The sequence below is a fragment of the Lonchura striata genome, chromosome 5 (assembly GCF_050655825.1).
Source record: "Lonchura striata isolate lonStrDom1 chromosome 5, ASM5065582v1, whole genome shotgun sequence".
Classification (NCBI taxonomy): domain Eukaryota; kingdom Metazoa; phylum Chordata; class Aves; order Passeriformes; family Estrildidae; genus Lonchura; species Lonchura striata.
The window spans coordinates 58,281,360-58,309,161 of record NC_140707.1 but is presented as its reverse complement, the minus strand read 5'-3'; the positions used below and the strand labels follow the sequence as shown (position 1 = coordinate 58,309,161).

At 41.0% G+C, this 27,802-nt stretch overlaps 1 protein-coding gene across 4 annotated transcripts in view; it reads left to right on the top strand.

Moving 5' to 3' along the window:
- Window positions 1-27,802, top strand: part of ITPK1 (inositol-tetrakisphosphate 1-kinase) — a 139,007-nt gene that overhangs the window by 95,672 nt on the left and 15,533 nt on the right. For all 4 annotated transcript variants that reach the window (XM_021541319.3, XM_085582303.1, XM_085582302.1 and 1 more), the window contains 2 exons: window positions 22,476-22,574; window positions 24,469-24,509. In XM_021541319.3, coding sequence (XP_021396994.1) covers window positions 22,476-22,574; window positions 24,469-24,509 — 140 coding nt within the window. The remainder of the gene's footprint in view (window positions 1-22,475; window positions 22,575-24,468; window positions 24,510-27,802) is intronic.

Genomic DNA, 27,802 nt, shown 5'->3' with positions numbered 1-27,802 from the left:
GATATTGCAAAAGAAGTCAGTAATTAATATTTAGGGAGTTTTGGGGTTTTTTTTGTGGGGCTATTTAACACTTACTTTACAAAGTATTAGGTATAACTTAATGCAAGTTAGTACAAAGTTTAGCGAGAACAAATACTGAAACAGGAGAATTTTCCTGCCAGGGCATGACAGGAAGCAGTTAGACTCTTAGTAGAACAAACAGTAAAAAAGCTATTTAAAAAAATCTGGTTTCTCTATCCATATCAAATAACATGTTAAAAGAGGATACCAAGAGCAGCCGAAGCAGCTTGTGATTTTTTATCTTCAGTTCCAGGTGACATAAGTGCTGGAAGCAGCTCTTCTCAATACTGCAGCTCTTTTCTCACCTAATGAGAAGCAAAACATGATTAGAGAATATCTGCTCTTGTTCAGTGGGTGCAAGCATCAAACAAGGTTATTTGCAAGAGAACCTAAGGCCACTTAAATCTAGGTTTTACACATGTACAGGACTAGAGCAGGAATTCCACTGGAGAGTGCTTATTCTTAGGAAAAACACCCAACAAAATATTCCAATATGTGTATGCAGTTGCCTTATCCACATGCTAAATCTGGGTGTGGAGCTTGACAGGTACTGTTTGTCTTCTAAACATCTGGAAATGTGTGCTTATTTTTGCCTTCCCATTTTATTTACTCTTAGTGGTACCAGGGCCCCCATGGGAGAGGATTTCTGATCTGCTCAGTATTAGCCAGTTTAAAAGTGTTGTGAGCATTATAGCACAAACCTTGATGGGCTGATAGCATTTAATAAAATTTTAGGGGGTTAGTTTTAATCTGTGTCTTAACAGGAATTAACTGGAGTGTACCTGAGTTATAGTACTGCCCAACCTAAATGCAGATTTCTGTGTTCAGGTCGTTTGGGGTAAGACTGTTAGTAGAGTGAATGCACAGCATCACAGCATGCCTGTGTCCTTCCATACCAGCAATAGATCTGCACTTATTCTTAGCACTGTATTATGCCTGGTCTAATGCCCAGGATTTTGATTTTTAGTAATTCAGACAGGGATGTTTTTCTCACCATTGCAGAATACAACCAAGAACAATGAAAAGAGGTAATATTTAGGTTTCAGATCCCCGTGTCTCCAAATGTAGGCAGAACCTAAAGCAGTATGTTTTTTTCCCTCTCCTCATCTGTCAACATCTCAAATATTAGAGTGTCCCATTCTTTTCTCTCTAGAGCCCTTCACTATTCAATTTGCCTCAAGTGAAGTAAAAATCTCAAGTATTTTATATGACTTAAATGGTTCAAGAGATCTGGTGGGAACCCTGGCTACCTATTTTCCTCCATCTTCTGTTTTCTTAGTCTTAAATTAAGGCCAGTGTGAGTGCTAGGCTTTTGTTGACTGAAGAGAGATTATGGAAATTTGGTATAGGCAGTCATTCAAATAATATAAAACACATTTAATGAGAAGAGCCACAGGGATTGAATGTAAAGAAATTTGCACAATGAAACACTTTTCTTAAACTTGTTGTCCACCTTAACCTACTCCCCTCTTTTCTGCTTCACCAGCTAATCTCCAAATGTAGTTGTGGGCTTTCAAGTTTGATCAGATTGCAAGAGGCAACCTCTTGGAAGAAGGGATCAGAAGATTAACACTGCTGGGAACTTGGTGTTTACCCTTTCAATGGTGCAGTTTAACTTTCTGCTTTATACTGATTGTTATAAGGGTTAAATAAATGTAATGGCTTTTAAACACAGTCCAGAAGAATGACACTGCTTTGTAGTTTGAAACAAAACATGTCTTTAGGGCTGGGCAGCATATCCAGAGTTGAGATATCATGGTAATTAAAATAATGATAATTTAATGTAGTGATCCTTATCCCATAGGAAGGCTTGTTTGCTCAAAATGAAGTATTACATATGCTAAAGCCAGATTTTGATGTAGGGGAATAAAAGTCCTTGGGCTGGCAGTATGACACCAAATGTAGTCCAAATAAATCAGACTGTATATTTGTGTTTTAATTCACTTAATAGATGTGTCTGTGAAGGACTGCAGCTAAACTTTGGTAGACTGAGTAGACCAAAGAACTATTGTTTCTAAAAGAGGATTTATTTGTTATTTTTTCTATTACATTTACCACTTGAGACATCTCTTGCTGATGGCTGGATAAGATTATTATTGGGACAAGTCTGCTGTTTGTCACAGGGCTTCCTGAAGTGCCTTTTGCCAGTACTGACCTTTATGGTACAATAATGAAGGATTATTCTTAATGGGAAAATGCCCATCAACCAAATTCTCACCATCATCCTGTGAATGACTCTCCTGAGAAACTCTGATGTAATTAGTAGTTCAAGTGCTATTACTGAGATTAGAGACATCTGTTTGCTTTGATTTTCAGTCTCACAGTGCCCTGAAGTACCATGCTCGGCTGGGGCTGCCAAAGCCTAAAGCAGAAGCAGCAGTTTCCTCTGCTCACTGTGCAGAGCACACTGTGTGCTGCTTTGCAGAGAACAGGTTATTTCAGTGTCACACTTGGATCTAGCCACTGGCATTGCATCCTGCAGGAGAAAAGTGCTTTTCCTCCAGACTGTACCTTTTCCCAGTATGCAGAAGCCCTCATTGCCAAGTTCCTTTTCAGGGTAGAAGGGAGAAGATGGGCTGTGGAAGGATGCTACTCAGTCGATCTGATTGCTTTCACGATGCAGGGGACTAGGGATGCCTGTGTAAACAGCTCAACACATCTCTCCTGGGAGGGGGCAGAGTAAATATTGTGTGGAATTTTCTGGATTCAAAGCCAACAACTGAGCAGATTAACTCTTCAAGCTGAGCCACACACCAGACACATCTACTGCTACAAAACAAATACTAAAAACCTCAACCTAATCCAGCTACAAAATCTAATTTGCGATTTAAAGTTAACCTAAAGTTAAAGCTTATTTCCAGCTATATGGTATTGTCTGTATTCTTGATCTGAGAATAAACAGAACATGTATGATATGACATTTTTAATTTTAAATTAGGTGAGTGTTTCATGGTGGGGCAAGGGTATGTGTGGTGTATTTCTATAGGAATGGTGTTCAGCAAGCTGATTCCCTGCAGGCATCTCACTTGAATATTGTGCCCTACCTAACATGTATGTTAGTCTTTGCAAATTCATATCTAGATTCAATTGTGGATGAAAATCAGAGTCTGACCAGCACTACCAAATTCTGAGCTGGCCTGTAGTGGTTTTTTTGGAGCCAGACTCTTCACCCTCATTCTGAAGACAAGGGTGGGACCATTTAAAACCTTACTTAACTGCATAGATATTACATAATATCTCTTTGATGATGTCTCTGATTAGTTTTCTAAGTCACCCAAAAGGAATATGGTATGGTTTTAATGCTCTGTAACTGCATAAGTGCATCTTGCTAGCTTCATTATCACTTTGCTGAAATGCATTCCTTCCTGATCTAAGACAATCTAAATTAAGAGCTACTTTTTAATTATTTCATATTCTTTTTAGAGCAATTTCTAGTTCTTAATAACTAGAGGTTTTTTTTGGTTTAGGACACTTGAATATGAGAGGTTGGGATTTTGTGTAGGAGAATGTGTTCAAAATCTGACCTGAATGTAGGAGCATAGATGCAGGTCAGCATTGAAAATACAGTATTTTCTTCCATCTCACCGACCTCTTCCAACCAAGTACCTTGTTTTGTTTCAGAAAGTGGCTGTTCTAACCTCACAAAGACTGCATAATAACCTGGTACATTGAAACACAACCTAAATAGCCTAAAGTCCCAAAGTATGCTTACAGAAGGATGTTATTTGTTTTTTCTCCAAATCTTCCTCACTGAATACAAAATTGTTTGATTGCTTGTGCTGTAAAGAATCTCTGCTATAGACTCAGCACAAGTCTTTTCAGGCAAAAGTCTGATTTTTTGACAGAAACTTGCACTGTGTTACTGAAATGCTTCATTATAGTGGCCAGACTCTTTCTTTTCCATCCCCAGTACAGCAGCTTCAGTGGCAAAGGATTAGATCGAACAGAAATGCAGAGTTCAAAACTTTTTGAAGCAGCTGAGAGGGGAGGGAGCACAATGGAGGCCTGTGTGAATCGGGAACAGCATGCTGATGATGAATGGGAACAGCAATGTGTTGTTTCTTCTGGTAAATATGAAAGTAGTAGGTGGTAAGCTTGAAAAAAAAACCCCAACATTTTCACTATCCTACACTGCATGGCTAAACAAGGAAATTCAGTGCCACAGAGTGCTGTGAATGCTAATTTGTGTGTGTTCAAAAAAGCAACTAGATTCATGTCAGAAAAACCTGTTGAGAGCAGATAAACTCTTTGCTTTCCTGAAGAATTCCCTAAAGGGCTGCTGCAAGGGTCTATGACAGGGACAACGTCCTTGTAAGCTTTTGTGGTTTTATACTCTTTCCTGGACACCTGCCATTAACCTTTCTCTCTGCTGATTTGTGCCATTATGATCTGGCATTGTCCTTATACTGGAAAAAAGTCCCTTCAGTAAAGAATATTGAAGATCTCCTTGGCAAAGACCAAAAGAAAAGAAAGGGGGGGCACCTAAAGGAAAACTAAAATACAGAGAAACAAACAATATTAGGAATAGTTTTTGTGGGAGATTGTGAACACATACCCCATCACTACAAAGACACATCCAAGTTTCCACTTTTTGGAAGCATCACAGAGGTCCACAAACCTGGTAATGCAAAGAATTAGTCTCATCCTGGGGAACAAAAAAGCACCTTCCTGATCCTGGTTGGATGAATCATTTTGGTCTCTTAAAAAGACTAGGAAACCTAACACTGGTTTGTTTAATGCAGTGTGTTTAAGTGCTGTCTCCTCTCATTCCCTATGTTGATCATATTGCTGTCAGATGGGTGTTCAAATAAAAAGACAACTGACATGTTTCCAGGATTCTCCGATGAGTAGCTGGAATGAAATACATGGGAAATTACTTTAAAAATGTTGGTACTGGTGCCTGCAGGCACCCTATCCTGCTGGATAGGGTGGGATGCTGCCTGTGGGGATCCCACCTTGCGCTGAAGAGCAGCTTTTGAGCCAGTCCTGGGCTATGGTCTCCTGAAAAAGTGGTCTGAACTTTGTCTGACTGAAGTTTAACCCTGGATTTAGGCAGCTCTGTATGAGGGAGAACATAATGGTTAGGCTCATGCTGCAGTATATAAGTGCTTTTGAAATGGGATGCAAAGGTTAAAACTGAAATGAAATTTAAATTCTTGGGTATTTTTTGAGAAAAGCAGAAGTAAAATGAGTAGAGGAATGTGCGGAAGAGATCATGAACTGTAATAACTGAAAATCCTTTAGAAATCTAAAGTAACTTCTTAGAAAGATACATTATTAAATGTGGTCTCTGGGATTTCCTGCTTAGTAGGATAAACAAAAAGGGGAGAGGAAGGTTTGGTAACTTCATTTATTCCTAACTCAAATTCTTCCTAATGAAGAACCAATAATTTGTCAGTTCTCATGTGTTTGAAATGCTTCATTTTTCACTGTGCTCCATGAACATCTGACCTATTTGCCTTTTATACAGAAAATTAATTTCTTCTTGTCTGAGATAAGCTTGCAAAATATTTATAAGGGTAAAGCTATGAAAGTATATCAGTATTAGGGGGAAAAAACCATGAATGTATTGGTTTGTTGGCAGGGCTATGTTTATAGAATATTCTCTTACTCAAGCAGATTTAAGAAAAAGGCATTGAAGACAGGGTATTTATTTCAGTCACAGACCAATAACTATTGCCAAAGTGAACATAATTAGAGTTTCATGGTATACAGGGCAGGGGTCATCCTGCAGATTTGAAAGCAAATTCATATAAGTATCTAGCTCAGCCTCATGGTTAAGAATATGAACTGAATAAAGTACATAGTGTAGAAGTGTTAAGTATCAAATGATGGAGATACCAGCTCTGTGCCCTGAGCAAGCCTGGCTCAGACATGTCTTCTGCTTTGTTTCAGCCAGCAGAGGCTGTGGCAGTGCTATCTCTTTGGGCCCTCACTGTGCTTGCCTTCCATGGCCATGAGGTTGAATCCTCCTAGGAAGAAGGCCTACCTCTGCTTTCCTTTACAGTAGGATTCAGTCCTGACACCACAGGAAGATTTAACTTCCAGCTCCTCCAGCAAGGTTGATGCATTGCTTTCCCACTGGTTGTTCCAGTGGCGCATTCGCATGCTAACTGCTGTACTGTCATGGCTCGCTTAGGACTGAAATAAGTGTGAATGTCACAAGCATTCTGTTGAGCCCTGAACTGTGGGAGGGTGTTTGTCTTCTTCACCAGCCTCCCCCTAGAAAAATGCAGGGGAATGACAAGGGTTTCTTGGGAAAGAAGGGGCATCTTTTGTTTTGTGGTTTCCTTATTGGTCAGTCTTGGAATGACACCTTCCATGAGTCTGCTGGAGTGTAAAGCTTGTGCCCTGAACAGGGCTATCAGAAGGAAATGAAGGACTTGGTTCCATAAGGGTACATTGAGTTAGTGCAGCCCTAAAGTCCATAATGACAGTACTGAGTGCTGTGAACCAAAGTCATGTCCTCAATCTCTTGTTTAGAAGGGGCACCAAGCTGTGAGGTCAACAGGGTATGAGTTCTGTTAGACTTCATTTCCTCTCTGTTCACAACTGCCTTTTCCTGCCTGGAAGCCTGAACTGTTGCTCTCAGGTGAACAGGGTAGACAGGATGCTTCCCTGTTCTATGTATTTTATGAAAGTGGTCTGCACAATCAAATAGCAGTAATGACAGGTTTTTGCATTAATGAGGTAGGCTTACTGCCCTGTGCTCTTTGCTGCTGTCCTGTCATTCTGGCTCTCTGGCACTTTCAAAAGCCTAACCACTGTCAGGGTCACGGCCGTCCCTTCGCAGCATTGCACAAGACATGATCATCTTATTTTCACAAGACACCTGGAGTGTTCTCAGCTTCCCCTTTTAATAAAGCACCAAATCTCCCAATTCTCCTGCTTTTGTACTCTGCTGTATGCTGTGCAGACAATTCCTAAGGAACCTTAAGGAGACTATAATTTAAACACTTAATGGAAAAGCTTGAAATGTTGATATTACATGCCTGAAGACTGGAAAATATTGACACCTGCTGTGGTTTTCTAGATCTGAACACACTTGTGTTTGTCCTCCCTTTTTCAGTTATGTGGTATAATTGATACTTGTAACGTCTCTTCCTGTGGAGATGTTTCAAGGAATCCTCAGGGCATTTCCTCCTCTTGTTCTGCTAAAACTAAGAGTTTTCAATGACAAACATGTTGTGAGACTGAACCGTGGTACATTCCTGGCTATTTTCAGGTCTTGTGTCACCTGTGACTCTGGGTACATTTTTGGAGACAAAATGTCACCCCTACTCTCTTGGAGTGAGAATCCCCTTCTTTAACTGATAGTATGTTGTATTTTGGCACAGGATGAATGTGTTTCTGGAATTGCCTGTACAAGTTTCCTATGTCTCAACTACAGCATTTGGCTGCTGCAGACAGTACATAGATGTGACTAATAGTCAGTTTTACTGGAACAAAACAAATGCTGGTACTGCCTGGATTGGTGTCCTGGTAGGGTGCTAACATGTCCTTGTTTGGGAAAACAGAGCATTCCTTCCTGAGTGCTTTCCCCTACTTGCTGAGCTGAGCTCAGCAGCACTGAGAAACAACAGCATCCTCCTCCACATTCATCTCACAGAAAAGCTGCTGAGGTCAGGTTTGAAGGCTGTTCCCTAAGAGAACAAAGGTACATCGTTCCTGCATTTTAACACAAGTGTTGAATTTTACAGCACCTTGTCTGCAGTGTCCTAATGTCTTCTGTTGCTCTTTTCTCTGGTAATGTGAGTAAATTATCCAGGAAATAGGTATATGCCCTGCTTTGCTACCTAATGCATGGTATTCAGTTTTTTTCTAACAAATGGCACCAGTACTGGCCTCAGAGAAGAGGAAGGAAAGCTGAAATGTTCTTGTCAGGGCACATTCGTGGTCTCAGAAGTCCTCTGTTTGAATAATGTCATGTTCTCCACATGTGAGTTCAAGTTAGGAAGAGCAGCCTCTCCACCTCAGAGAACTGCTGTGTTTGTACAGCCTGTCCTGCTTGTTTCTGAAATTCTTTGAGTACTAATGTGCATATCCTTGTGTTTGAGAAGCCCTACAGAAATGAGCACATTTGGACACCTGCACAGTGCTGGTGGCACAGCTTACACTTACATAAAATCATCTATGGACACAAGGACCAAAACAATCACTAATCATCACAGCAATGCAAGAGCACTAAGTGGAAACCCAGCAAATGGACATAGATATGAGCTTTTAGAAACACAAGGAGATCTCATATTAAGCTTCAGCTATATGTCTGTGTTATGTATCTTTGCAAATCCTAATGTTATTTGGGATCACATTCTACATTCTTGGAGTAAACTAAAATGCTTATACTCTGTGTGATGCTCATAGCTTTCATAAACTTTTCCACTGCATTTTTTGACTTCAATATTTTTGCATCTTTCCTTTCTCTATATTTAAATATTTCAACAAACATTGTTCAGCTGTTGCATTGCAAGTGGCTGGTATCCAGAGCAGACCCAGAAGTAATTAAGTTCTTGGTTCAGATGGAGTCAGGCAAGAAAATGAGGTTTTCCACCCCTGCCCACAGGCTGTCTCTTGATGAGCCCTTCTATGTTTTTTCTCTTGCTTTTACTGCTGTAGAATGGATTGGTGATGAGTGCTGTCTTTGTAAAAAGGGAAAGATCTCCAAACAAGGAATGCTGCTGACAGCATGAGACAATTGCAGGTATGGTCTGAGTGAGCCTACCACCAAAACCCACTGCTGCTTTCATCAGTTCACTGAGGGTCTACTTCAGCCTCCCTGGCAGTAAAAGGAAACTGCTATTGGATAGCCCAGGAATGAAGGAAGAATCTTTGATGCATATGGAACCTTGTGTATTTGATGAATTTTATATAAATAAAATGTACACCAATGATAGTAACCTGGATTTTTTCTAAGCATCCTTTCATCTGCATTTAGCTAGTTGAAAAGTCTAATCTTAGTGTATACTATGTTGATTTTTCTTAATCTTTGCAAATACAAGCTAATTATTTTCATCTATTAAGAAGCAGATAGTAAAGTTTTGACTGAAAGACATGACTGCATGTCTCAGAAATCTACTAATTGCCTATGAAGTATTTAGCTTTCCCAGATCTACAGGTTCCTTATTTTGAAAGTGTTCTGCCTCTCAATGACTTCTGTTGCCCTATGTTACAGCATTTTCAGTCTGTCAAAAAGAAAATGAGTACCCAGATTCCCAAAGCCTGGAAAAAAGGCACTAAATAGATCAGATAGAAAGGAAATAGCATTTCTACTAAATCAGAGACTTTTTATACAAACCATGATGGGTCATGCTGAGAGCTGTCTAACTTGTTGAGCTTAGCAATGTTTCTCCTCTTGAAAATTAGCCAAGAATTTAGCTCTTTCCATAACTTTCTAATCCACCTACAGAGCAGAGTTCAGATCCTGCAACTGGTATGGTATGAATCCAGCATTCTTCTGACTGGGTAGTCTTTAAAACTTTTTTGATTACAACATGATTAAGAATAGAGTTTAGCCTGTGATTTAAATTCTTTTGTGCAGGACATATATTGTAGAGTATAGGATTTTAACATATCTTTAGAGCATTAACAACCACCAAAAAGTGGGTTAGAAGACAGCAGGTGTAAATCAAGTTTTTGCAACTATTTACTTCTCAAAGAAGTGAATTTCCTGAAAACACAGGACATTCCTTTTGCTTTGGGAAAGGGTCTGTTGAATTCTAGGAATTGACACTGAATGCATGTGAAGCTTTTCACTGATCTCAGAGATATTCTGATCCACAAGTGATGGTGTTGTTATATTGAGTCTTAAATGGATGAAAAAATGGGGGTAAAAAGTATACCTCAGTACAACTGGTCTGTATGTCAGCAGATGGGAGCTACTTGCAGAGGCAGGTACAACATCTTCAGCCCAATGCAGTACAAACAGATACACAGAAAAAAGATTTCCCTCACTGCATGAAGGGAACTCCATACTAATTAGTTAGGAGGGAGCAGGAGGTGTAATCCAGGGCTCATAAATTGTTACAAGCAGAAGATTCAGGAAGCAGCAGCAAGCCTGTGCTGAGGAGCCCAAGACAAAACCAGGTACACACCTACAGTCAGGTGGTCCAGGGCAATATTTGCACTCATTTTAAACAAGTAAAATTATACTAGAAAATTTATTTGGGAGTTTATGTTTGCCAAAGTAGAGAATATGATTTGGGATTTGTCCTGGCCAGTGTTGCTACATATAAACTAAGGAAACTTTTTACAAAGGTATGTAGTGATAGGACAAAGGAGAATGGCTTCAAACTGGAGGAAAGTAAGTTTCGATTTGATATTAGGAAGAAATTCTTCACTTTGAGGGTGGTGAAGCACTGGAACAGGTTGCCTGGAGAAGTTATGGAATGCCTCATCTCTGGAAGTGTTCGAGGCCAGGTTGGATGGGGCTTTCACTGCTCTAGTGAAAGGTGTCCCTGCCCATGGCAGGGGTATTGGATCAAGATGATCTTTAAGACGCCTTCCAATCCAAGCCATTCTGTGATTCTGTGAAATCAGCCAGAGGTTACCTCTCTTTTCTGGACTTCCTTCCTGGGTGTTTCTGCACGTGGACACCTCTTCTACCCTTGCTGTCATACTTGATAGGAGATAGTAGCAAGTTCATGAATCAGGAGTCAGTGTAGTAACTGAAGCCAGAAAATGATAGATATTTCTTTGTGTATTCAGACTGTACAGGTCAGCATAGTTCCATGAATGATAGAAGTGCACATTTCAGAAAAACAGGAAGATTACTTTGCAGCAACTGTTCTTGTGAAGGCAATTATCTGGCAGCAAAGGGCAGTTTATTGCCCTTCACGCTGTCTAGCTAAGATTTACATATGTGTGCAGTACTAGGAGTTTACAAACAGTGGGTAGAGATAGATTTGTCCAGAAGGTACTAGTTTGAAACTGCTGAATGTATAAGGTAAAATCACTGTCCAAATGTGCCTGTTTCCATTGGCTTTGTTGGTGCATAGACAGCTTGCAGAAACAAGTTGGCTGGAGCCATGTGAGATGACAGCCCTTTCTGTCATGATTATTCACTGCCACACAACTTTTGGAGCTCAGAGCCAGACTCAGGAGGCTCCTTGTCCTGCCATGTGTGCTGGCACATCAGTCAAGGACTCCATTCTGGTGGAGTTGTCTTTAATCCCTCAGTATTTTTATTGCCATCTCCCTCCCTCCCAGGTGTTATTGAAGGAGATCAAGTGCTGGAATTGCTGCTTTGAAGCACTGAAGTTTTCATGTAATAAATGGCTTCTGGCTGCTGCTAGCTGCTTGACATGACCAGTGTCAAACCAGGGACACAGACACTGCACCAAAGATGCAGCCAAAGACCTAATCTTACATTGCCAGAGAAAACAGAAATAGAAACCACTTTGTCCTGGATTCTGCTGGAAGTCTGGCGTCTTAGCAGATGACATCCACAGAAATACCAAACTTGGGCACATGCCCCTTCCAATTCAGCAGCCGTTACCTCTTCTCCATGATGCCAGAGAGAATCATGCAATACAGGATTTTCTCCTGGCAGCCTGTCAGCAACAAGGAAATAGTGTCAGCTTCCTATACCTACATGGTTTCAGGGTAGTAGGTAAGGACTGCTGGTCCTTGCCCCCCAATAATTTCTCACAGGTATTGCCAAATATTTTGATGAGTATTGGGTTCTGGTGTGGGATATCTACCTGGAGTGCTTTGCAGTTGTTTATGAAAAAAGATCACAGAATATGCTGAGTTGGAAGGGACCCATAAGGATCATTGAGTCCAATTCGATGGCACAGCACCATCCCCGAGAGTCACACTATATGCTTGAGAGCATTGTCCAAACACTTCTTGAATTCTCTCAGGTTTGGTGCTGTGACCACTTCCCTGGAGTGCCTGTTCCAGTGTTCAGCCACACAGGGTGAAAACCTTTTTCTAATATCCATCCTAAACCTTTCCTGACACAACTTCAGTCCATTCCCTGAATCCTGTCACTGGTCTCAAGAGAGAGGAGATCAGTGTCTGCCCCTCCTCTTCCCCTCACAAGGAAGTTGTAACTGCAGTGGGGTCTCCCCCCAGTCTCCCCCAGGCTGACCAGACCAAGTGACCTCAGCCACTCCTCACACAGCTTCCCCTCAGGGCCCTTCACCATCCTCACTGCCCTCCTTTGGACACTCTCTAATAGCTTAATATTTATAGGGCTGTCTGAAACTTTAGTAACAGAAACTAATCCAATGTAAACAACATGGTGTGTGTGCATTCCTTTGCTATAGTTATACTAACATAATTAGAACAGAAAAATATACACTAACAAAGCTTTCCCATGTAGAAAGGTCTTTTTCTTTCTGATGTTTAAAATACTCATAGCTTGTTTGTCTCAGCAGCTATTTTTTCTCATTGATTTGGAGTGGGCTCAATCCACCTCACTTGGGAAAAATCATCAAATTGTACCATTCTCTGTAGTAGGCAGCAGCCTTGGTTGGTGTGCCCTACTCCATTAAAGCATTGCAAACAAGTGCAGAGCAGAATCCTTTAAGGCCAGAACCAGTGTTTCAGTTACATTTTTCCAAAGTGCTGTAGGATTGTCTATATGATCTTCAATTGAAAATACAAAATGTTTCAGAATAAAAAGCCTGTTTATTTGAGTGTTTTCCTTCCATGGCACAAAGTGCAAGCTCTGAATGGTGAGCAGTATAGAAGTCCCACATGCACTAGAGAAGTTTGCTAACCTATGCAAGGACAGTATTAGGGCAGGGCATTAGCTTCTTTTTTCCCATGTTACATACAAACTTGGGACCATGGTCATTTGCTTGTGTTGTTGAGTTGATAGTTAAGTCTCTGCTTAGGTATCTGCAAACAGTTCTTTCCACTGGTGTTACTGAAATGCCACGTTCTTGCATTTCACCCGTGACATGGGAAGAACTGCATTGCAGTTATTATTACAGTGTAGTCATGCTTTGAGTGGCTGCTTTACATAAAGGAACTCAAACAAAATCAGTGGTCACCAAATCTCTGGCAAATGTTTGGCCTCAAAACACAGAGATGGCCTCCCAACACAGGTGACAGGAGGGGTACCTCGGCACAGGGCTGGCTGTCAGCCCTGCTCAGGTGCAGTGACAGCAATGTGCCTCTCCTGTTATTCAGTGGTATCCTAAGATCCTGCTGTGTTTTCTAGATCTATATGTAAACTCTTGCACTTTGTGTTCACATACATGTGGGCTGGTAAAGTAATAAAAAGCAGTTATTTTTTCACATTTCCTCTGTCATTGCTGGTATGGTTTGGAACAGGAGCCAGAGGCCATGTTTCTCTCTGGCTCAGGCTGGGGTACAGGTGCTGCAGGAGTCTTGCTATACTATGGGGGCTTGAACTAAGCATTGAATGATTCCAGTGTGTCCCTGGGATACCTTTACCTTGGAGGGAATTTTGTCACTATTTTGCACTCCTTGTGGGCTGCTGCTTTGCCTCTGACACAGCATATGTAGATTGGAAGTTGTGTTTGCTGAAAGCCTGAGACATGCATTGTGTACTGTCTCCCAGGATTTATCTTCCAAAAGCTCATTAAACTGATCTTGTTAAGGGCCATCAACCCTCTTAGAGATATAAAGAGCTTCAGTGGACTCTACTCATCTGGGTACTCTAATATCTTCAAATGAACTCCATCACAGACAAGAAAAAGCTGTCTGCATCATGTCTGCCATCATGGCCCCTGCCATGAATGCATTTTCTATTTTATTAGACAACATACTCTGTATAATATAAGGAAAGACTGATTCTTCAACTGAGAGGAACTAACTGGTTAAAGTGAGTAGAGTTACATACAAATAAATTGAGTAAGGAGTTCAGCACTGGGTCTTCACAGCTTACCATAGATTCCTGGGAATGATGAGCATCTGATGAGCATTATGTGGAGCAAACTGGTGCTCTCTCTGCCATCAATTTCTCATGTGACTCAGGTGTGTACAAGGTGTGTACAGGGAAGTGCACACCACTGTCTATTCCTATCTACCACCTAGGCCAGGGAGATGCAAACCAACATCCCAGCAGATCCTGTCCTGGAGCTGTGTAATTTGCAAGCAGAAATTCAGCTTGGAAATGGTTTTGTACTAATCTAAGAAATGTCTTATCTCAGTATTTGGGAGAGGAAACATAAAAAATCCTGTGTCTGGGCCATTATATACCTTCTGTGTTTAATGGGAAAAGGTCGTATTTGGACACTGACACTTGGTTCTGAGATTCCTTTATCATTCTACACAATAGGGTTGTCTGTGCTGGTAAGAATACTAAAATTGGGCACATTTGCCACTTGAAAATGGCAATGCTAAGTATAATTCCTGTGTTCAAAATACATAGGCAAGCATATAAAACAGCAGATACACATTGCTGTTTAGAGACAGTAGAGGTGGTTTTAATCAGGTATTCACACGGAATCTGACATTTGCATTTTAATGTAGAGCAGACATGCAGAGTATATTTTGCATAGTCTGTCTTCTTGAAATGCCTTTGGAGTTTTGCAGATACCAATACTTTCAATGCCAGTGTTCTGAGCAGAACATTATTGGGGTAAAAATGCAGAAAAGACTTCTTTGGATTTGCCAAATAATCCCTTTCATTTCTTTCCTTGATGAGGAAAATTACTTTCATTATTTCTATAACATTGGAACACTCCTGTCTGTAAAATTAGTCCCCAAGTTTTTATACAGGTTCAATGCTATAAATGTTACTGTTTCAACAAAAGCTGTTCTAGCAGGTTTTTTCCACCCTTCTTCATTACTTATAAAAGAGTTTTGTCTAACGCTCTTATCTATAAAGAGCCTAAGAAGCACCAGAAGGTTTATGTCCTTCTCCTGGACAGCTAGTTCTTTTGTCTCCTTTTTCTGTGGTGAAGTGTGCTTGGTTTTTTTTAAATTCAACTGCAGAGCTTCTTGTTCCTTGCATTAGCAAGGTGGTGGGTAACCCCATTTACCTGCTGAAAAATGAGACTATTTGATGATGAACATCCATCTCCCAGCCTTTACTCCTGAATGAAAATAACGTTTCACCACTTAAACTGTTACATGATCGTGAGCACACTTTATCAGGCTGAGTCAATGACTGTTCACCACAGGTCTGTTTTAACTGAAGACACGTTTGTAGCTGTGCTCCTCTGCTGTTGGGTGCCTGCAAGGCTCCAACAGCACCAGTGAGCAGAATGCTTTTCTGCAAAACCTGCCTCTTTCAGCCTGAGCACCTACAGGATGACGTGAATTCCTCTCTCAGGAATCAGAAAGATTCTGCTCATTAAGGAAAGTGGGCATAAGATGTAAGTCTAGAGCTAAAAGTAAAGGAGGATCTGATACAGACCATAGCTTTGTGCAGTGGTTGTCTCTGAGGAAGAGTTCATCTGGGAGAAAAATGTCCATCAGGCTGGCTTTACTGTGACCTTTGCCTTTATTTCTTCTTTATGGTTTATACTTTCTCTTGAGTCTAAACTGATTTCATCATGTTCAAAACCCATAATTAGCACTCCTAAATTGCATGGAAATGACAAGTTATTGTGAATGCTTTTGAATAGTTTCATATTTATATTCAGTTGTGAGATTTCCTCACTCTCTGCCCAGATGCTTCAAAATCACTACTTTTTTAAAAACCAAGACTGTTGCTCTGCAGATGTTCCATTTAACACAGGTACTCAGAGCTGTGCAGCTCTTGTGTGTCAAGCTAGGTTAAGCTTAAAATTGTGCCCTGAAAGCTGAGTCTGCTCTGCCCTCTTGTGTCTTTGGAATGTGTTGCCAAAAGCTCCCCAGATACAGCTGCTTTACCCTTAAAACTGGAATTTTCCCCTCAGAGACTTAAAGAGTGAGATGCAAACACATGGATATTCATATATGCGGTTTTTTTTTTCAGTGATGAGTATAGATCAACATATGTTTGAACTAAATCTGTTCTGGCAATATTCCTCACGCACATGCATTTCTGAGGGGAAGGGAAAACAACTTGAGAGTATCTTTAATACAGCATGAAAGTGTTGAAATAAACCTGTTAAAGTTGTGGGGTTTATGAATAAAGTTTTTAGGTTTATGAAGCTTCAACTGAAAAATTATCTACTAGAGGGAGGAGTGAAGAAGGGGTTCTTCCAGTTCACAGGGACTGGGCTGCTGTGAAGTTGGGGTTGGCTTTGCTTGACTGACTCCTTGATGTAGCAACTTTTGACCTTAGCCGAACTTACAGTCCAAAGCTGTAAGTGTACAGTCAATAAAGGGATTCAAAGGGCAAAACACTCTGTCATGTAGTGGTTTGCAATACCTTTGAGATAAGATTTAGCTGCATTCTTAAATTCTCTGTGTGGTTGGGTTTTTTGGTTGAAAGTGAACTCAGTAGCAAGGGGTGAGCTGGAAATTCAGATTTCCTCCCCTTATTGTATTAGGAGGAAAAGACATTGCCCTGGCTGTGTATCCTCTCTATTCCCACAGGAGTAGAGTGCCACAGGTTGATATAAGCTACAGTGAACCACAGTTTACTGAAAATATATTTATTTTTAAAGAGTCTTAAATGTTTTCAAATCACAGTGCAAACTATTCTGTTAAAGAGTGGCTTTTTTAAACAAAGTAGGAAGTTTAGAGTTTATTCCCACCTGCTGTAAATCTTTCTGATAGTTTAAGGCTTAACATTTGCTCCATGAGTGTTAGATGTCGAGCCAGTCCTAATTTTGACATGGATGATTTTTTGCTTTTCTTTAGGATGTTAAAGACTTTTCAAAGCAGCTTTGGCACTTTTCTGTGTACTGCATTGTAGGATGTGGAGGTCATGTACCCAGTCTTTTCAGGAATAACACTGACAGCCTTTCCAGGCACAGAGAGCAACTCAGGCACAAGCTGTGCTCTTTTTGGAATGGAAAGGCAGAATTAAAGGATATAGGGGTGCCAAGTCTGTTGCACACCTGGGGGACTCCAGGCCTCCTCTTGTGCTCCTTTGACAAACTGTATCTTCCTTCCACCTGTTTCAAAAATTTACTGTACCAGCTTATTTTACCTTTCCCTGTCCTCAGCATGCCCCTCATTTGTTGTGTCTTTTACCTTCTGTGTGTAAACAAAGAAGGCACTGCTAATGATAAGTATTGAGCCTGGGCAAAAGATATTATATTCATCAGTAAACACCTTCTGGTGTATGTTTTTCCAGTAACACTCTCAGGATTTTGGTTGATGATGCTCAGACTGAAGCCTCTAACAGGTAGTTCGTTCAGCTACTGTAATGACCCCAGTAGCATCAAAAAGTCTTTTTCCTGGAATTCCTTAAACTATCTCCATAAAGCCCTGCCTGGCCAAGGGGAGCTCCCCACTTCATAAATGGAAGTTCAGTGTTCCACTGTGTTTGTTGACTGCATTGTGGTATTGTGGAAAGAGGTTGGTGGTGCTGAGAATAAATACTGTTTTTTTCAGCCTGTCTGCTGCACTTCCTAATCCCTAGGCTAGGTGAAGGAAGGTGAATTATGAGGTAGGGAAACATGTTTAGACAGTAAATCTGAAATTTAATAGGCAATGGCTTTCTCATTGTATTTCTTTTCTAGACACAGGTTTTGAGCTATTCTCACAGATGACCATAAATTCTCTTTAAACTCTTTTTCTGAAGACAAAAAAATATAGTTTGTTTATCTATGAATGCAGGACATTGAATCTGTAATCTATTATTTGTTTTCTTACCTGTCCAAAATCATAAGGACCAAAGAAATCCAAATAGATTTTTCTTCTCTCATGGTTTATTTTTTCCCCACAGTCATCCACAGCTACCCTCTGTGTTGGTACTCCTCAAACTTTTATATAAGGTATAAGGTATTACCTTTTATAAGGTGACTTTTATATACGGTATTTACCCTTATCAGAAACCATCCCAGGACTGTCCTGTACAGCCCTGTCCCAGTGGTTTCAATTTATTTTTAAAACTTGGTTCAGCTGGGAGCAGCCATGTATTACTCTTATTTTTCCTCTATCCATTTTGCCTAGCTACTGAATGGGAGTATATGTTGAGTGTTTGGCTTCTTGTGCCTTCTCCTGGAGGTTTGGGTATCCTGTGACTGTTTGGCAGGCTGTCTGCAGGCCACCAGGTGCCCTGAGTAGAGAAGCATTACTCAGCATTTCTTACTAAAGCAAGTCCTGAGCACAAAGAATTCCACCAATTCTCACTGCCAGAAATTACTTTTCCCCAGCCAGTTTTTAGTCTGCATCTTCCCCATCTTCACATCCCATTGCTGCTGTCACTGTTGTTGAACTTCATCTGGAATAATCCCCTGCTGGCACCGACACCCTGGTTTGGGTGCTCTTTCACCTCTCTGTTGTTGGTTAGCTGTGTTACTCATCCTGTAAACTGGCCCTCATCAGTCAAGCCCTCATAATGATGTTGTTGCTCCATGGGAATGGAACTGCACTCTGACACAGCTCACCCCACAGCAGGCTGTGCCAGCCCTGCTACTGTGATTGCTGCCTGTCACCTGTTAGTGCCAGCTCCTTGCTGTCCTCAGGCACTGCAAACACTCCCCCTGCACTTGCAATGAACGTGATCCCTCCAGCCATGACCTCCATTCAGAGGTGATAGGAGGGATAAAGTGTAGGAAGCACTGAAAGAACAGAAATAATGGTTGAAAAATTAACAGCCTAGATGAGAGATAGGGATGGGAGTGAGAAAAAATACAGAACATAAGAAACAGAAGAGAGAAAGAGAGAACTCCCTCTGAGATCAAATAATCTTGAATAAAAGGGAGAATAGCTAAAGGCAAATATGAAAAACAGATACCACAAAGTTTGTGCTAAGGCATGCAATAAAAATGAGGACAAAGATGGAGGAGGAACAGAGTGACAGAATTTTTACTTTTAAATTTAATTATAATATGTTGTTTTTAACAACAAAAGTGCTACAGATACTTTTGGTATTTGTCTGAAGTGAAAGCTGAACACTCTAATCTGAAGAATCTTTCCTTGTTGCTGTTAAGTTGGCACTTCTGGACCTGACAAGGTTCACCTGGAGTTGTGCCCATTATTTCAAAGGCAGGACTCTCAGAGACAACCAGGTGCTTAGAAAATAAAGAAATATCATTCTCTAAATGTGCACTATAGCAGTGTACAAAATCTTAATTCACAGCAGTCTGTAGACTTATGGACAGACTTTTCCTGCTGATATCTTCAGTCCAGCACAGCCTGCATGAAGGAAGATAGGGCTAGTAATTGTGGTCATCTGCTTATTTTGTGATGCCGCGTATGCACCCAAAGGGAGAGAGGGAGTGCCAGATTTTTAGTTTCAGATACAAAGTGAAAAGATCAGAAACTGAATACATAATAATCTCTTGGAATTTAAGGTCACTTGTGCATAGCCAAGGGTGGAAGATGAGGCAGAGGTTTTTCCAAACTTGATGTTTTAGAAGACTCTTCCACTCAGCAGCGCAGCACAGAGCTGAGTACTGATGGTTAAAAAGCAACAGTACCAGCTCCATGCACAGGTTCTGGGTTTTATCATGTCTGTGTCCTGACAGAGTCACTTCTGCTAGGGCTGTATGGCCAGTGAAGCTGCCAGGAGGGGTGGCATGGCTGTGGCCTCATGCTATAGTAGTTCTCAGACTGCTTTTATTAAAGTGCTTTGTTCACACTGGGCTCTCAGGTGCAAATGAGAATAGTGCTTGGTTTTAGACTGAAGGGTTAGGCTGGAGCATCAGTACAAAGGGGCAGCAGTGGAGCCAGAATCATGATGCCCTTCTCATTTCTCGACTGTTATGTTTACTTGTTTGTGAATATTTATTGTTCTTTTTGGCAATGGTTTCCCATGGTGTCTTGTCGCTGCTGGTTTGCAAAGAAGTGGTGACAGTGCCAAGAGTCCAGCACCTGACCACAGCTCAGTAAGTCCACACTAAAGCAGATTACTCAGCAGGAGGGGGGGAAGGCTCAGTGTACCACTGGGGGTCATTTGCTCTGTGTGGGTTGCATGGTGTAGTGCCAAGCTGATGTAAATCAGTTTTGAATTGACTCTCAGCCATTGAGTGAGGTGTGCAGAGACTGCTGTCATTCTGATAGCGGGAACTGGATGATGAGAGAAAGTTTAGCATGTGTTTGCCACCCTGGGAAGGAGGAGAGGATGATTGCTGGAGGACTTTTTATTTTAACTTGCAGCTATCTTTAGGATTTCAGTGTGTGTAGTTAAACTCAGAGCAGCAGTTTTCTAGCTGTAGGCTCTACTGAAATCTTGTGTTGAGTGAGGATTCATTTGTCCTCAGGACTGGCTGTGAATTAATGGTCTGTTTTAGAGGTCTCAGTGGGCTAGAATTGCCTTCTTGATAGAGAAAATGCCAGTGCTATGCAAACTCAGCAGGAGCACTTTGAGATGCTAAGAGTCTTCTCTGCTACTTTTTGTTGATCCAGGTGATCCTTTCTAAATACAAAGTCAAAGAAATTACTGTTTGCCCCTTCCTTCATCTCCCCATGCAAGTGTCATGTAGTCAGCAGGAACACTGGATCCTCCCTGTCTCCCTTTCCTGTTTGCATGAGAGAGAAACAGAGGGAACTGAGATGGAACCATGCATTCCTCTGCATCTGCACTCTGAAGGCAAAGTTATTTGTGAGCCTTCAGCATGTGGGTGGGAGAGCTGCCAAGCCAAAGTTGTTCCCAAGTATCTGTAAACTAAATCTTATTCCCTAAATTCATCCAACTAAGGAACTTTCACTCTGGCAAGGGCTTGTAAATATTACAGTACCTGTCACTTTTGGATGCTGCTTTCTGTTTTCATAGCAGCAAATTGAAAGCTTTGAAATCTGGGATGTTTTGTTTAGTTTTGTAGAGGTTGACCTCAAAGCATCAGTCTTTCTGCTCTTTTTAGAATCTATGAAAATAGCCTTTTCTCAGAAAACTTCTTGTAGTGACAACACTGCTAATGAACAGAGTTCTCAGATATTCCAAAAGTTTGGGGATGTATTGAGATATGTGTACCAAAATATAGAGAGTTTTGCTTCTCTGTTACTTTCAGTGATTCAGTTTTCTTTATAGATGTACTTACAATGAAGTGAAAAGTATTATTCCAAACAATGTTTATAAAGGGATTTATGAATGCATGTCTGTCTCAGAGTTATGTTTAGTTTTGCTGGGGTTTTAGTTCACATGTACTTTTCAGTTTCTGCACCATCTGCACAGCATGGCCTCCACTTGTTTCAATTCTTCCATGCTTTGCTTATTTTTAAGACAAGTTGCTGGTTGATACAAACCTGTGACTTAAGTTTGCCAGATGCAGTTGCTCCCACCATTTGTGTTTGTCTCCAGTTGCTTCTTGGAGGAAGGCGTCATCCTTTTTCTCTTGAAATAAGTCTAAAAAGCAAGTCTTGACAGACCTGTTCTGAATTGTGTTCAGTACTGTGCAGCTCAAGTTATAACTCATTTGTGGCTCCCAAGTTAACCTGACCACAGCTCAAACTCCATTAAAGTAGTACTTTTTAAAGGGTGTGCTCACTGAGGAGGTAATTTAAATAGTCATTCATACTTGTGTGATGTCCTTGATTTGACTTAGTCAATTTTGTCAACGTGCACACAGCTTGTCTGAAAACCTGCAGCCCTGCTGACCTGTCTCAGAGCTGTGGCTGAAGCCAAGGTTCTCTGTACACTTCAGATTGCAACCCAGCCCTCTTAAGCAATTTATGAGCAAGTCCTACAGTAGTTTCTGCCTTTCCTGCTGCATTCCCAGGGGAATCTCAGTTCTCCTACAGTGAACAGGAAGAGCAAGTCAACTTACGGAGTCATTAAGAGGGCTGGTTTTTGACTCCAGCCTTCCCACAACCCCATGTGAACAAGCACAGCATTGGCAGAAACACTCTGGAGCAGACCTCCTCCATTAAATTTTACCATGGTTCCCATGATTCTTCTCTTTACCCAGAACTTGCTGAGCAGTCTTGACATGATGATGTCTAAACATCTCTGACATGCTCTGAATGGCTTTGCCAGACCGACTGCTTTCATGGCAGAGCCATCCCAGAGAACAGCAGTATGTTCTGGCACCTTGTCTGAAGTAAATACACACTGGAATCTTACACCTGAGGAGCCCTACAGGAGGATATGGCTTTGTGAGATTGCCTATTCTAGTCACATTTGCAGACCATTCGGGTTTTTTTAAAATGCTTTAGAAAATTATGCTCAAAGGCATAAAAAGATCCTAGTTGCCTTTTACCTCATGGGCTAAGCCTTGTGCAGTGTGTTCCTAAGCAGGTGATCATTTCTACTGCCTATGAAAATACTGGCTTTATATTGCCATTTAGATTGTATGAAAATTGAGCTTTTCATCTTCTGAAATGTTTCCACCTTTTGGGTGCTTTAATATAAGTTGACTATTAAGAAGTAGTTAGTATGGAGAGAGCTGGTAATGTTGCAGCTGAGGAGCTAAACCCCTCATCTTCATCTGAGTCTTTTTATTTTCTTGCAGATGAGAGGATCTGTTCACCACCTTTTATGGAGCTGACAAGTGCCTGTGGAGAAGATACCTTGAAGCTTATAGAGAAGAATGGATTGGCATTCCCATTCAGTATGTACATTAGATTTTCTTTGGTACTTCTAGTGGGTTCTAAATGCTGCACATGCACCCCCCAAAAGATAGCCAACATTGTAGGAGTGTGGGTTTCACTTCCAAAAGTGTCAAGGATATTAAAACTTTCCTGAAACAAATTCTCTGATGCAGTCTGCTTGGAATGTAGAACAAATCCCCTCCCTATCATCTTTTCCTTTTCCTTTTATTGATGTTCCTTACTTTCAACACCTTGCTACAGTAAACATGCCTTCCTGGGAAATGCTAATAGTTCTAACAAAGTTAGCCTTTTGCCCTGAACTTGTACAAGATGTTTCTCCTGCCAGCTGCATTCATTTTTTTCTTGAGAAAATCACTGCCTTGTTGATTGTCCTCTTTTTTTACCCACCTCTCCCCTTCCCTGGTCCATGGTACAAATATAATCTTAGAGGGTAAAAAAAAAGAGGGTTAACAGATAACAGACTCCAAGGGCCCACAGCTCAAACAGCTGCTATGAACTGTTTGTGCTTTGTAGCAAGTTTCATTGCAGGACTTCTGCTTTAATGGGTTCCTTTATTTGATTCCTTGCAGTATAAAGTGAGCAGGATCATTAGTTGGTGTTTGTTCCCTTGGTGCTTCCCTCCTTTATAAGGTTCAGAGGTAAAGTCGTGTGGAAAAAGCATGTTTTGCCCTCCCTGCCACCACTGTCCCAAATGAGGCAGGTCTCCTGAAGATAGGTTGTGAAGCAGTACTTTAAATTCCATGGAATGGCCTTGCCCTCCTCTTCACAATGTGCCCTCAGTGCAGACTGACTAGTCCTCAGTAGTCAGCAGCACATATTGAGGAGGTCTGAATCAAATCCACTAAATGATGATGAAACTACAAAATAGCTCTGAAAATTAATACACCTTGATACTCTGGGAGTGTTTTTTTATTTTCCTGTGTCTGTTTTTATTTTTCTTAAAATTGATCCAGCTCTCTAGAGCACATGTCTGTGAGACATCATAAACCATTTTGTAAAATTTCAAGTTGCCAAGTTATTTTGGACTCTAGTGCAGGTTATCTCTCTTCCATAGCTCCCTGTCCTCTTGCCTGGTAATTTGATTCTTCCAACAACCTGCAAAGAAGTCTTGTCCTATCCACCCCCTCACTACTTGCAAGTTTTCATGTCCTCTCCTTAACACATAAGTAACATCAGCCTTAGTCATTGTGTGGGCCCTAGGGTCTTCAGCTCTTCTCTGGCCTGATAGTAGAAGGAGTATGTTGTTTATTTCCTCTCACTGGTTTTATTCCTCCTCTTAATCAGGATGGAGGTGAGAATCAGGATATACAGAGCAGATAAATGAGAAGGAGAAATAAAAACTGCTAGGCTTTCTGCCTATTTCTGTCCTCCTCTATGATTGCCTGTGAAAAATAAATTATATCTTAGTTTGGTTCAGCCCGTTACATTTTCTGCTCTTCCCTGAAAACAGGGAGGTAAGAAAATAAGTTGATTTTGACTGTGTCCCAGTTTCTTTGTTTTAAGGACACCAGTGTTTTGTGGTACTTGTAAAGTAGCTCTAGCCTCAGAAAAAAAAATTATATAGTTGTGAAAATGCTCTCTGAGTAGGCAGGATGACAATCCTAATACTAGTATTAACTTCTTAGCTGATGCTTTACAACTCTGTCCAGTCCTAACAAAGATCTGTGCTTGCACCTTAGTTACAGGGAGGAATTGAGAGAGTAGAGCTTGGAGCAAGCCAAGTTCTGCAGTGATTGAGGACACTGTTCAAGCAAAGACTGTCACTGGTGTCTGCTACAGTCAATGCCTTGGTCTGGTGGACTCCAGTGTTTGCATGTGTGGGTGGGAACAGGATTATAAAGGGTGTGTGTTCTGTTTCAGTGGTGAATTGTCTTTTCTTTTTTATTTACCCAGTTTGTAAAACTAGAGTGGCCCATGGAACCAACTCGCATGAGGTGAGTTAAAGATTTTTGCAGTATTATTCATCTGCTTCCAGTTGTGTCCTGTCCCCCACTCCCCCTGTGGTGGTTTGGCTAGTGATTTCCAATCCTGTAGTTGGTAGGAAGAGGGCTATGCCTAAACAACCTTTCTTCCCCACCTCTCCCTCATGTTTAATTGCACCATTATTTTTTAAAAAAAATAAAATTAAGCTAATTATGACTTGAATCGTGCAAGCTGTATTTAGCAGTTTCTACCTTCCATCATATTGTTGCTTCTAGCAGTTTGTAGTCTCCAGTCAGCTTTGTCCAAGAAATCTCCTGCAGTCACTCCTTTGGTAAGAAGTCACTAAATAAAGTTTCTGTCCCAGAAAATTACTTTTCTAATATGTATGTGGTACAGCTGAGAAGTGGGTTTGTGCTTCAGATGGAGCAGCTGGCTCCTTTCCTTGAGGGGGAAGGGAGTAACAAATAGAGATGGTTTCCAGGCAATGTTCAGTTGTAATAACACTGTGGGATCTGTGGGGAGAGCAGGACTGGTAGAACTTATCTGCCTTCCTGTAAGGCAATTGCAGCTAAAATGGTTGTATATTCCCAGAATGAGTGCATTACCTATGAGATTAGCTTCCTCTAAATTTAAGTGAGTTGAGTCCTGTTTTAATTCTTTTCCATTTGCGCTTCCTGCCTTCCTGCTTACTTCAGATCAGTTTTGAGAATCCAGCCCTTGCTGCTGGCTCTCCATACTCCTGGCTTCCTTTGTTAACAATGTGGCCATCAGTCCAGGTTTCCCAGCTGCTCTTGAAATGTGCACTATGAGACATTGCTGCAATGTCTCGAAGTAAATTGTAAATCTAGATGAGCAGAATGGCTGTGGCTGAAATCTTGACTGACCAGCAAAAAAGGCAGTAAGATTTTTTTAGGCAGGCTTTACCTTGGCTTATTTCACAAGCCAACAGACAGTCCTATTAGTTTGCTGGAGCAGCTGCTATAAATTTTTGCTGTTGTTCCTGAGAACACTTGGGTGCTAGATTGTTAATGAATTTAATACTCAAATTTTTCTGCTGATTTTTCTGTCAAGAGTTCCTCTGCAACTGCAAACTGAAACACATCAACCTCTGAGTACTTGTCATGTTAGGCTTGGACTTTATTCCCTTGATGAATCTTTCTTTGATCTTCTTTTATACAGTGCAGACACATCTAAGCCTCCTGCCAGAGCAAAAAATAGACTAAAATACAGCCATAGTCTGCAGTTTATCACAGGAACTAATGACGAGAGCTTAGGAGGACCCCTGGAAAAAGCCTGAAATCTTGCATAGTACTTTACATAGTAGTAGCAGTAGTCTGTTTTGGAGTTGCTGAGTTCTCAGGGCTAATCCAAAACTATATTTATGATCAGAGTGGAACTGTTTTGGAATTGCTTATGGTCAATAATTACAAAGGAAGCATAGGATAAATACCTGCTTATAGCACAATCTGTCTAAAATATGGAGCATAGGTCTAGAAGCAAGAAATTACCTGTTTTATTAACGACTCCTTGTCTGGCTTTTGGTAAATCACTTCGCTTTTTGTGGATGTATTTCCAGTACAGGGCTGACACTGAAATTAGAGCACTGACCAGAAACCTGCTTTTCTTCATAAGATGGCTGTTAAGAAAGTTCAAGTACTGGCTAACAGGGACAGCTGAAGGTGCAGGCTTGAGTTTAAGTTTGGTGCGTGAGTTTGGGTTTAGTGTGTGAGTTCACCAGTTGAGGCTGTCAGACTCCACTTTTCTCTTGTGAGTACATGTGCAAGCTGAGGTGGTGTCACCCTTTCTGTGGTGTCCCTAGTTCTACATGGCCTCTGCACTAGCAGTGGCCTCAGCAGCTCAGCATTTGACTCCCAGTTTGCCAGCATCATTTTTTAAACTTTAACAGAGATGATGGCTGGAAGTTGTGCTTCCTGGCTGCCAGTGGGTCAGAACATAACTAACCTTCGGTAAAGCTGCCATGAGAGACCCATAGCCTGAAGAAATGTATCCAGATTTTTTTCTGAGCATTGAGCAGACAAGAAGGAAAAGGTAGAGAATCACTATGTTTTGTGAGACTGAATTCCTTATGGACATTGTCATTAAAAATTCTTGGTGCAAATGTTTTGTTTTGCCTTCAGAAGAGCTCTGCATTTATAATGAGAAATGCTATTTGGAAATTATGATATCAAGTATTGTACCCATGTTACTGCCAGACACAGCAGGTCTGTCCTAGATGACAAAGAGCAAGTGCACCCTGCAAGCAAATTCTTGGAGCTCTATTCATGCATGTTAAAAACCATGAGACATCGCAGTGAACCGGCATAACGCAACACCACAGGATTTACATGGCTTATATGGGCTGTGTGCTAGTCCATGGGGCTGCCAGCACAGAGCTTTGCAGAGCAGAGGCTTCACATAGCTTCCAATAGCCTAGGTCAGTGTTAGGCTGAGAAGATAAATTCTGGCTTTCCACACTTCTAAAATAGGCTGAACTTGTTCATCTTATGCTTATTTGTGGGAATTAATTAACTAGTAGTGGAAGAGAACACTATAGGAACAGCACAGTTCTTGCCAGTGTGATGCTGTAGACACTATAATGCCAACAATCCACACAAGAGGAAGAAGAGAGCAATATTTCTTGCCATCAGTAAGAGACAAATGAGGTGTGATGTTGTTGCTGTGAATCATTTTGATGGATGATTCTGTCTGTTAAAAAAATTTCTTGCACTATGTTACCACTCGCAAATTCACTCTATGCTGTGTAATAGAGACAGCAAGAATATCAGCTGCAAGTAGGTACTGAATGCATATGTTGACTTGAACATAGAAAACGTTAAACTACTGAGTTATTGTGCATGTGTGCAATTATTTGATCATTCATAAAGCCCAATAAATGCCTTCCTTTTCAGCATATTTATTCCAGTGCCTTCAAGAGGACTATCTGTTTAAAGTAATGGGGTGAAACCAAGCAGGGAAATTGATAAGCCAGCATTTGTTAGCAGTAAGAACTACTAGAGTGAGAAATGTCTTCTGGTGTGGGTGAAGCCCTGGTGCTTAGTCTGTTGCAACTTGGTTGAAGCAAATAAGGGAAATAGAACTGTGGGGAAGAATTCTTGTCATTAGTGCACAGAGCTGTTCCTCCTGTTCTCATGATACAGGCTTGTATTCAATACAAACTTTGTTGTCTGTGTTGGTCAGGTGTTTTGTCTCTTTGTTGTACCTGCACTTGCATTAGTTTCCCAACTAAAGGCAGCAAATGAAATTGCAAAGTGCTGTGAAGAAAATGTTGATTGAAAATGAAAGC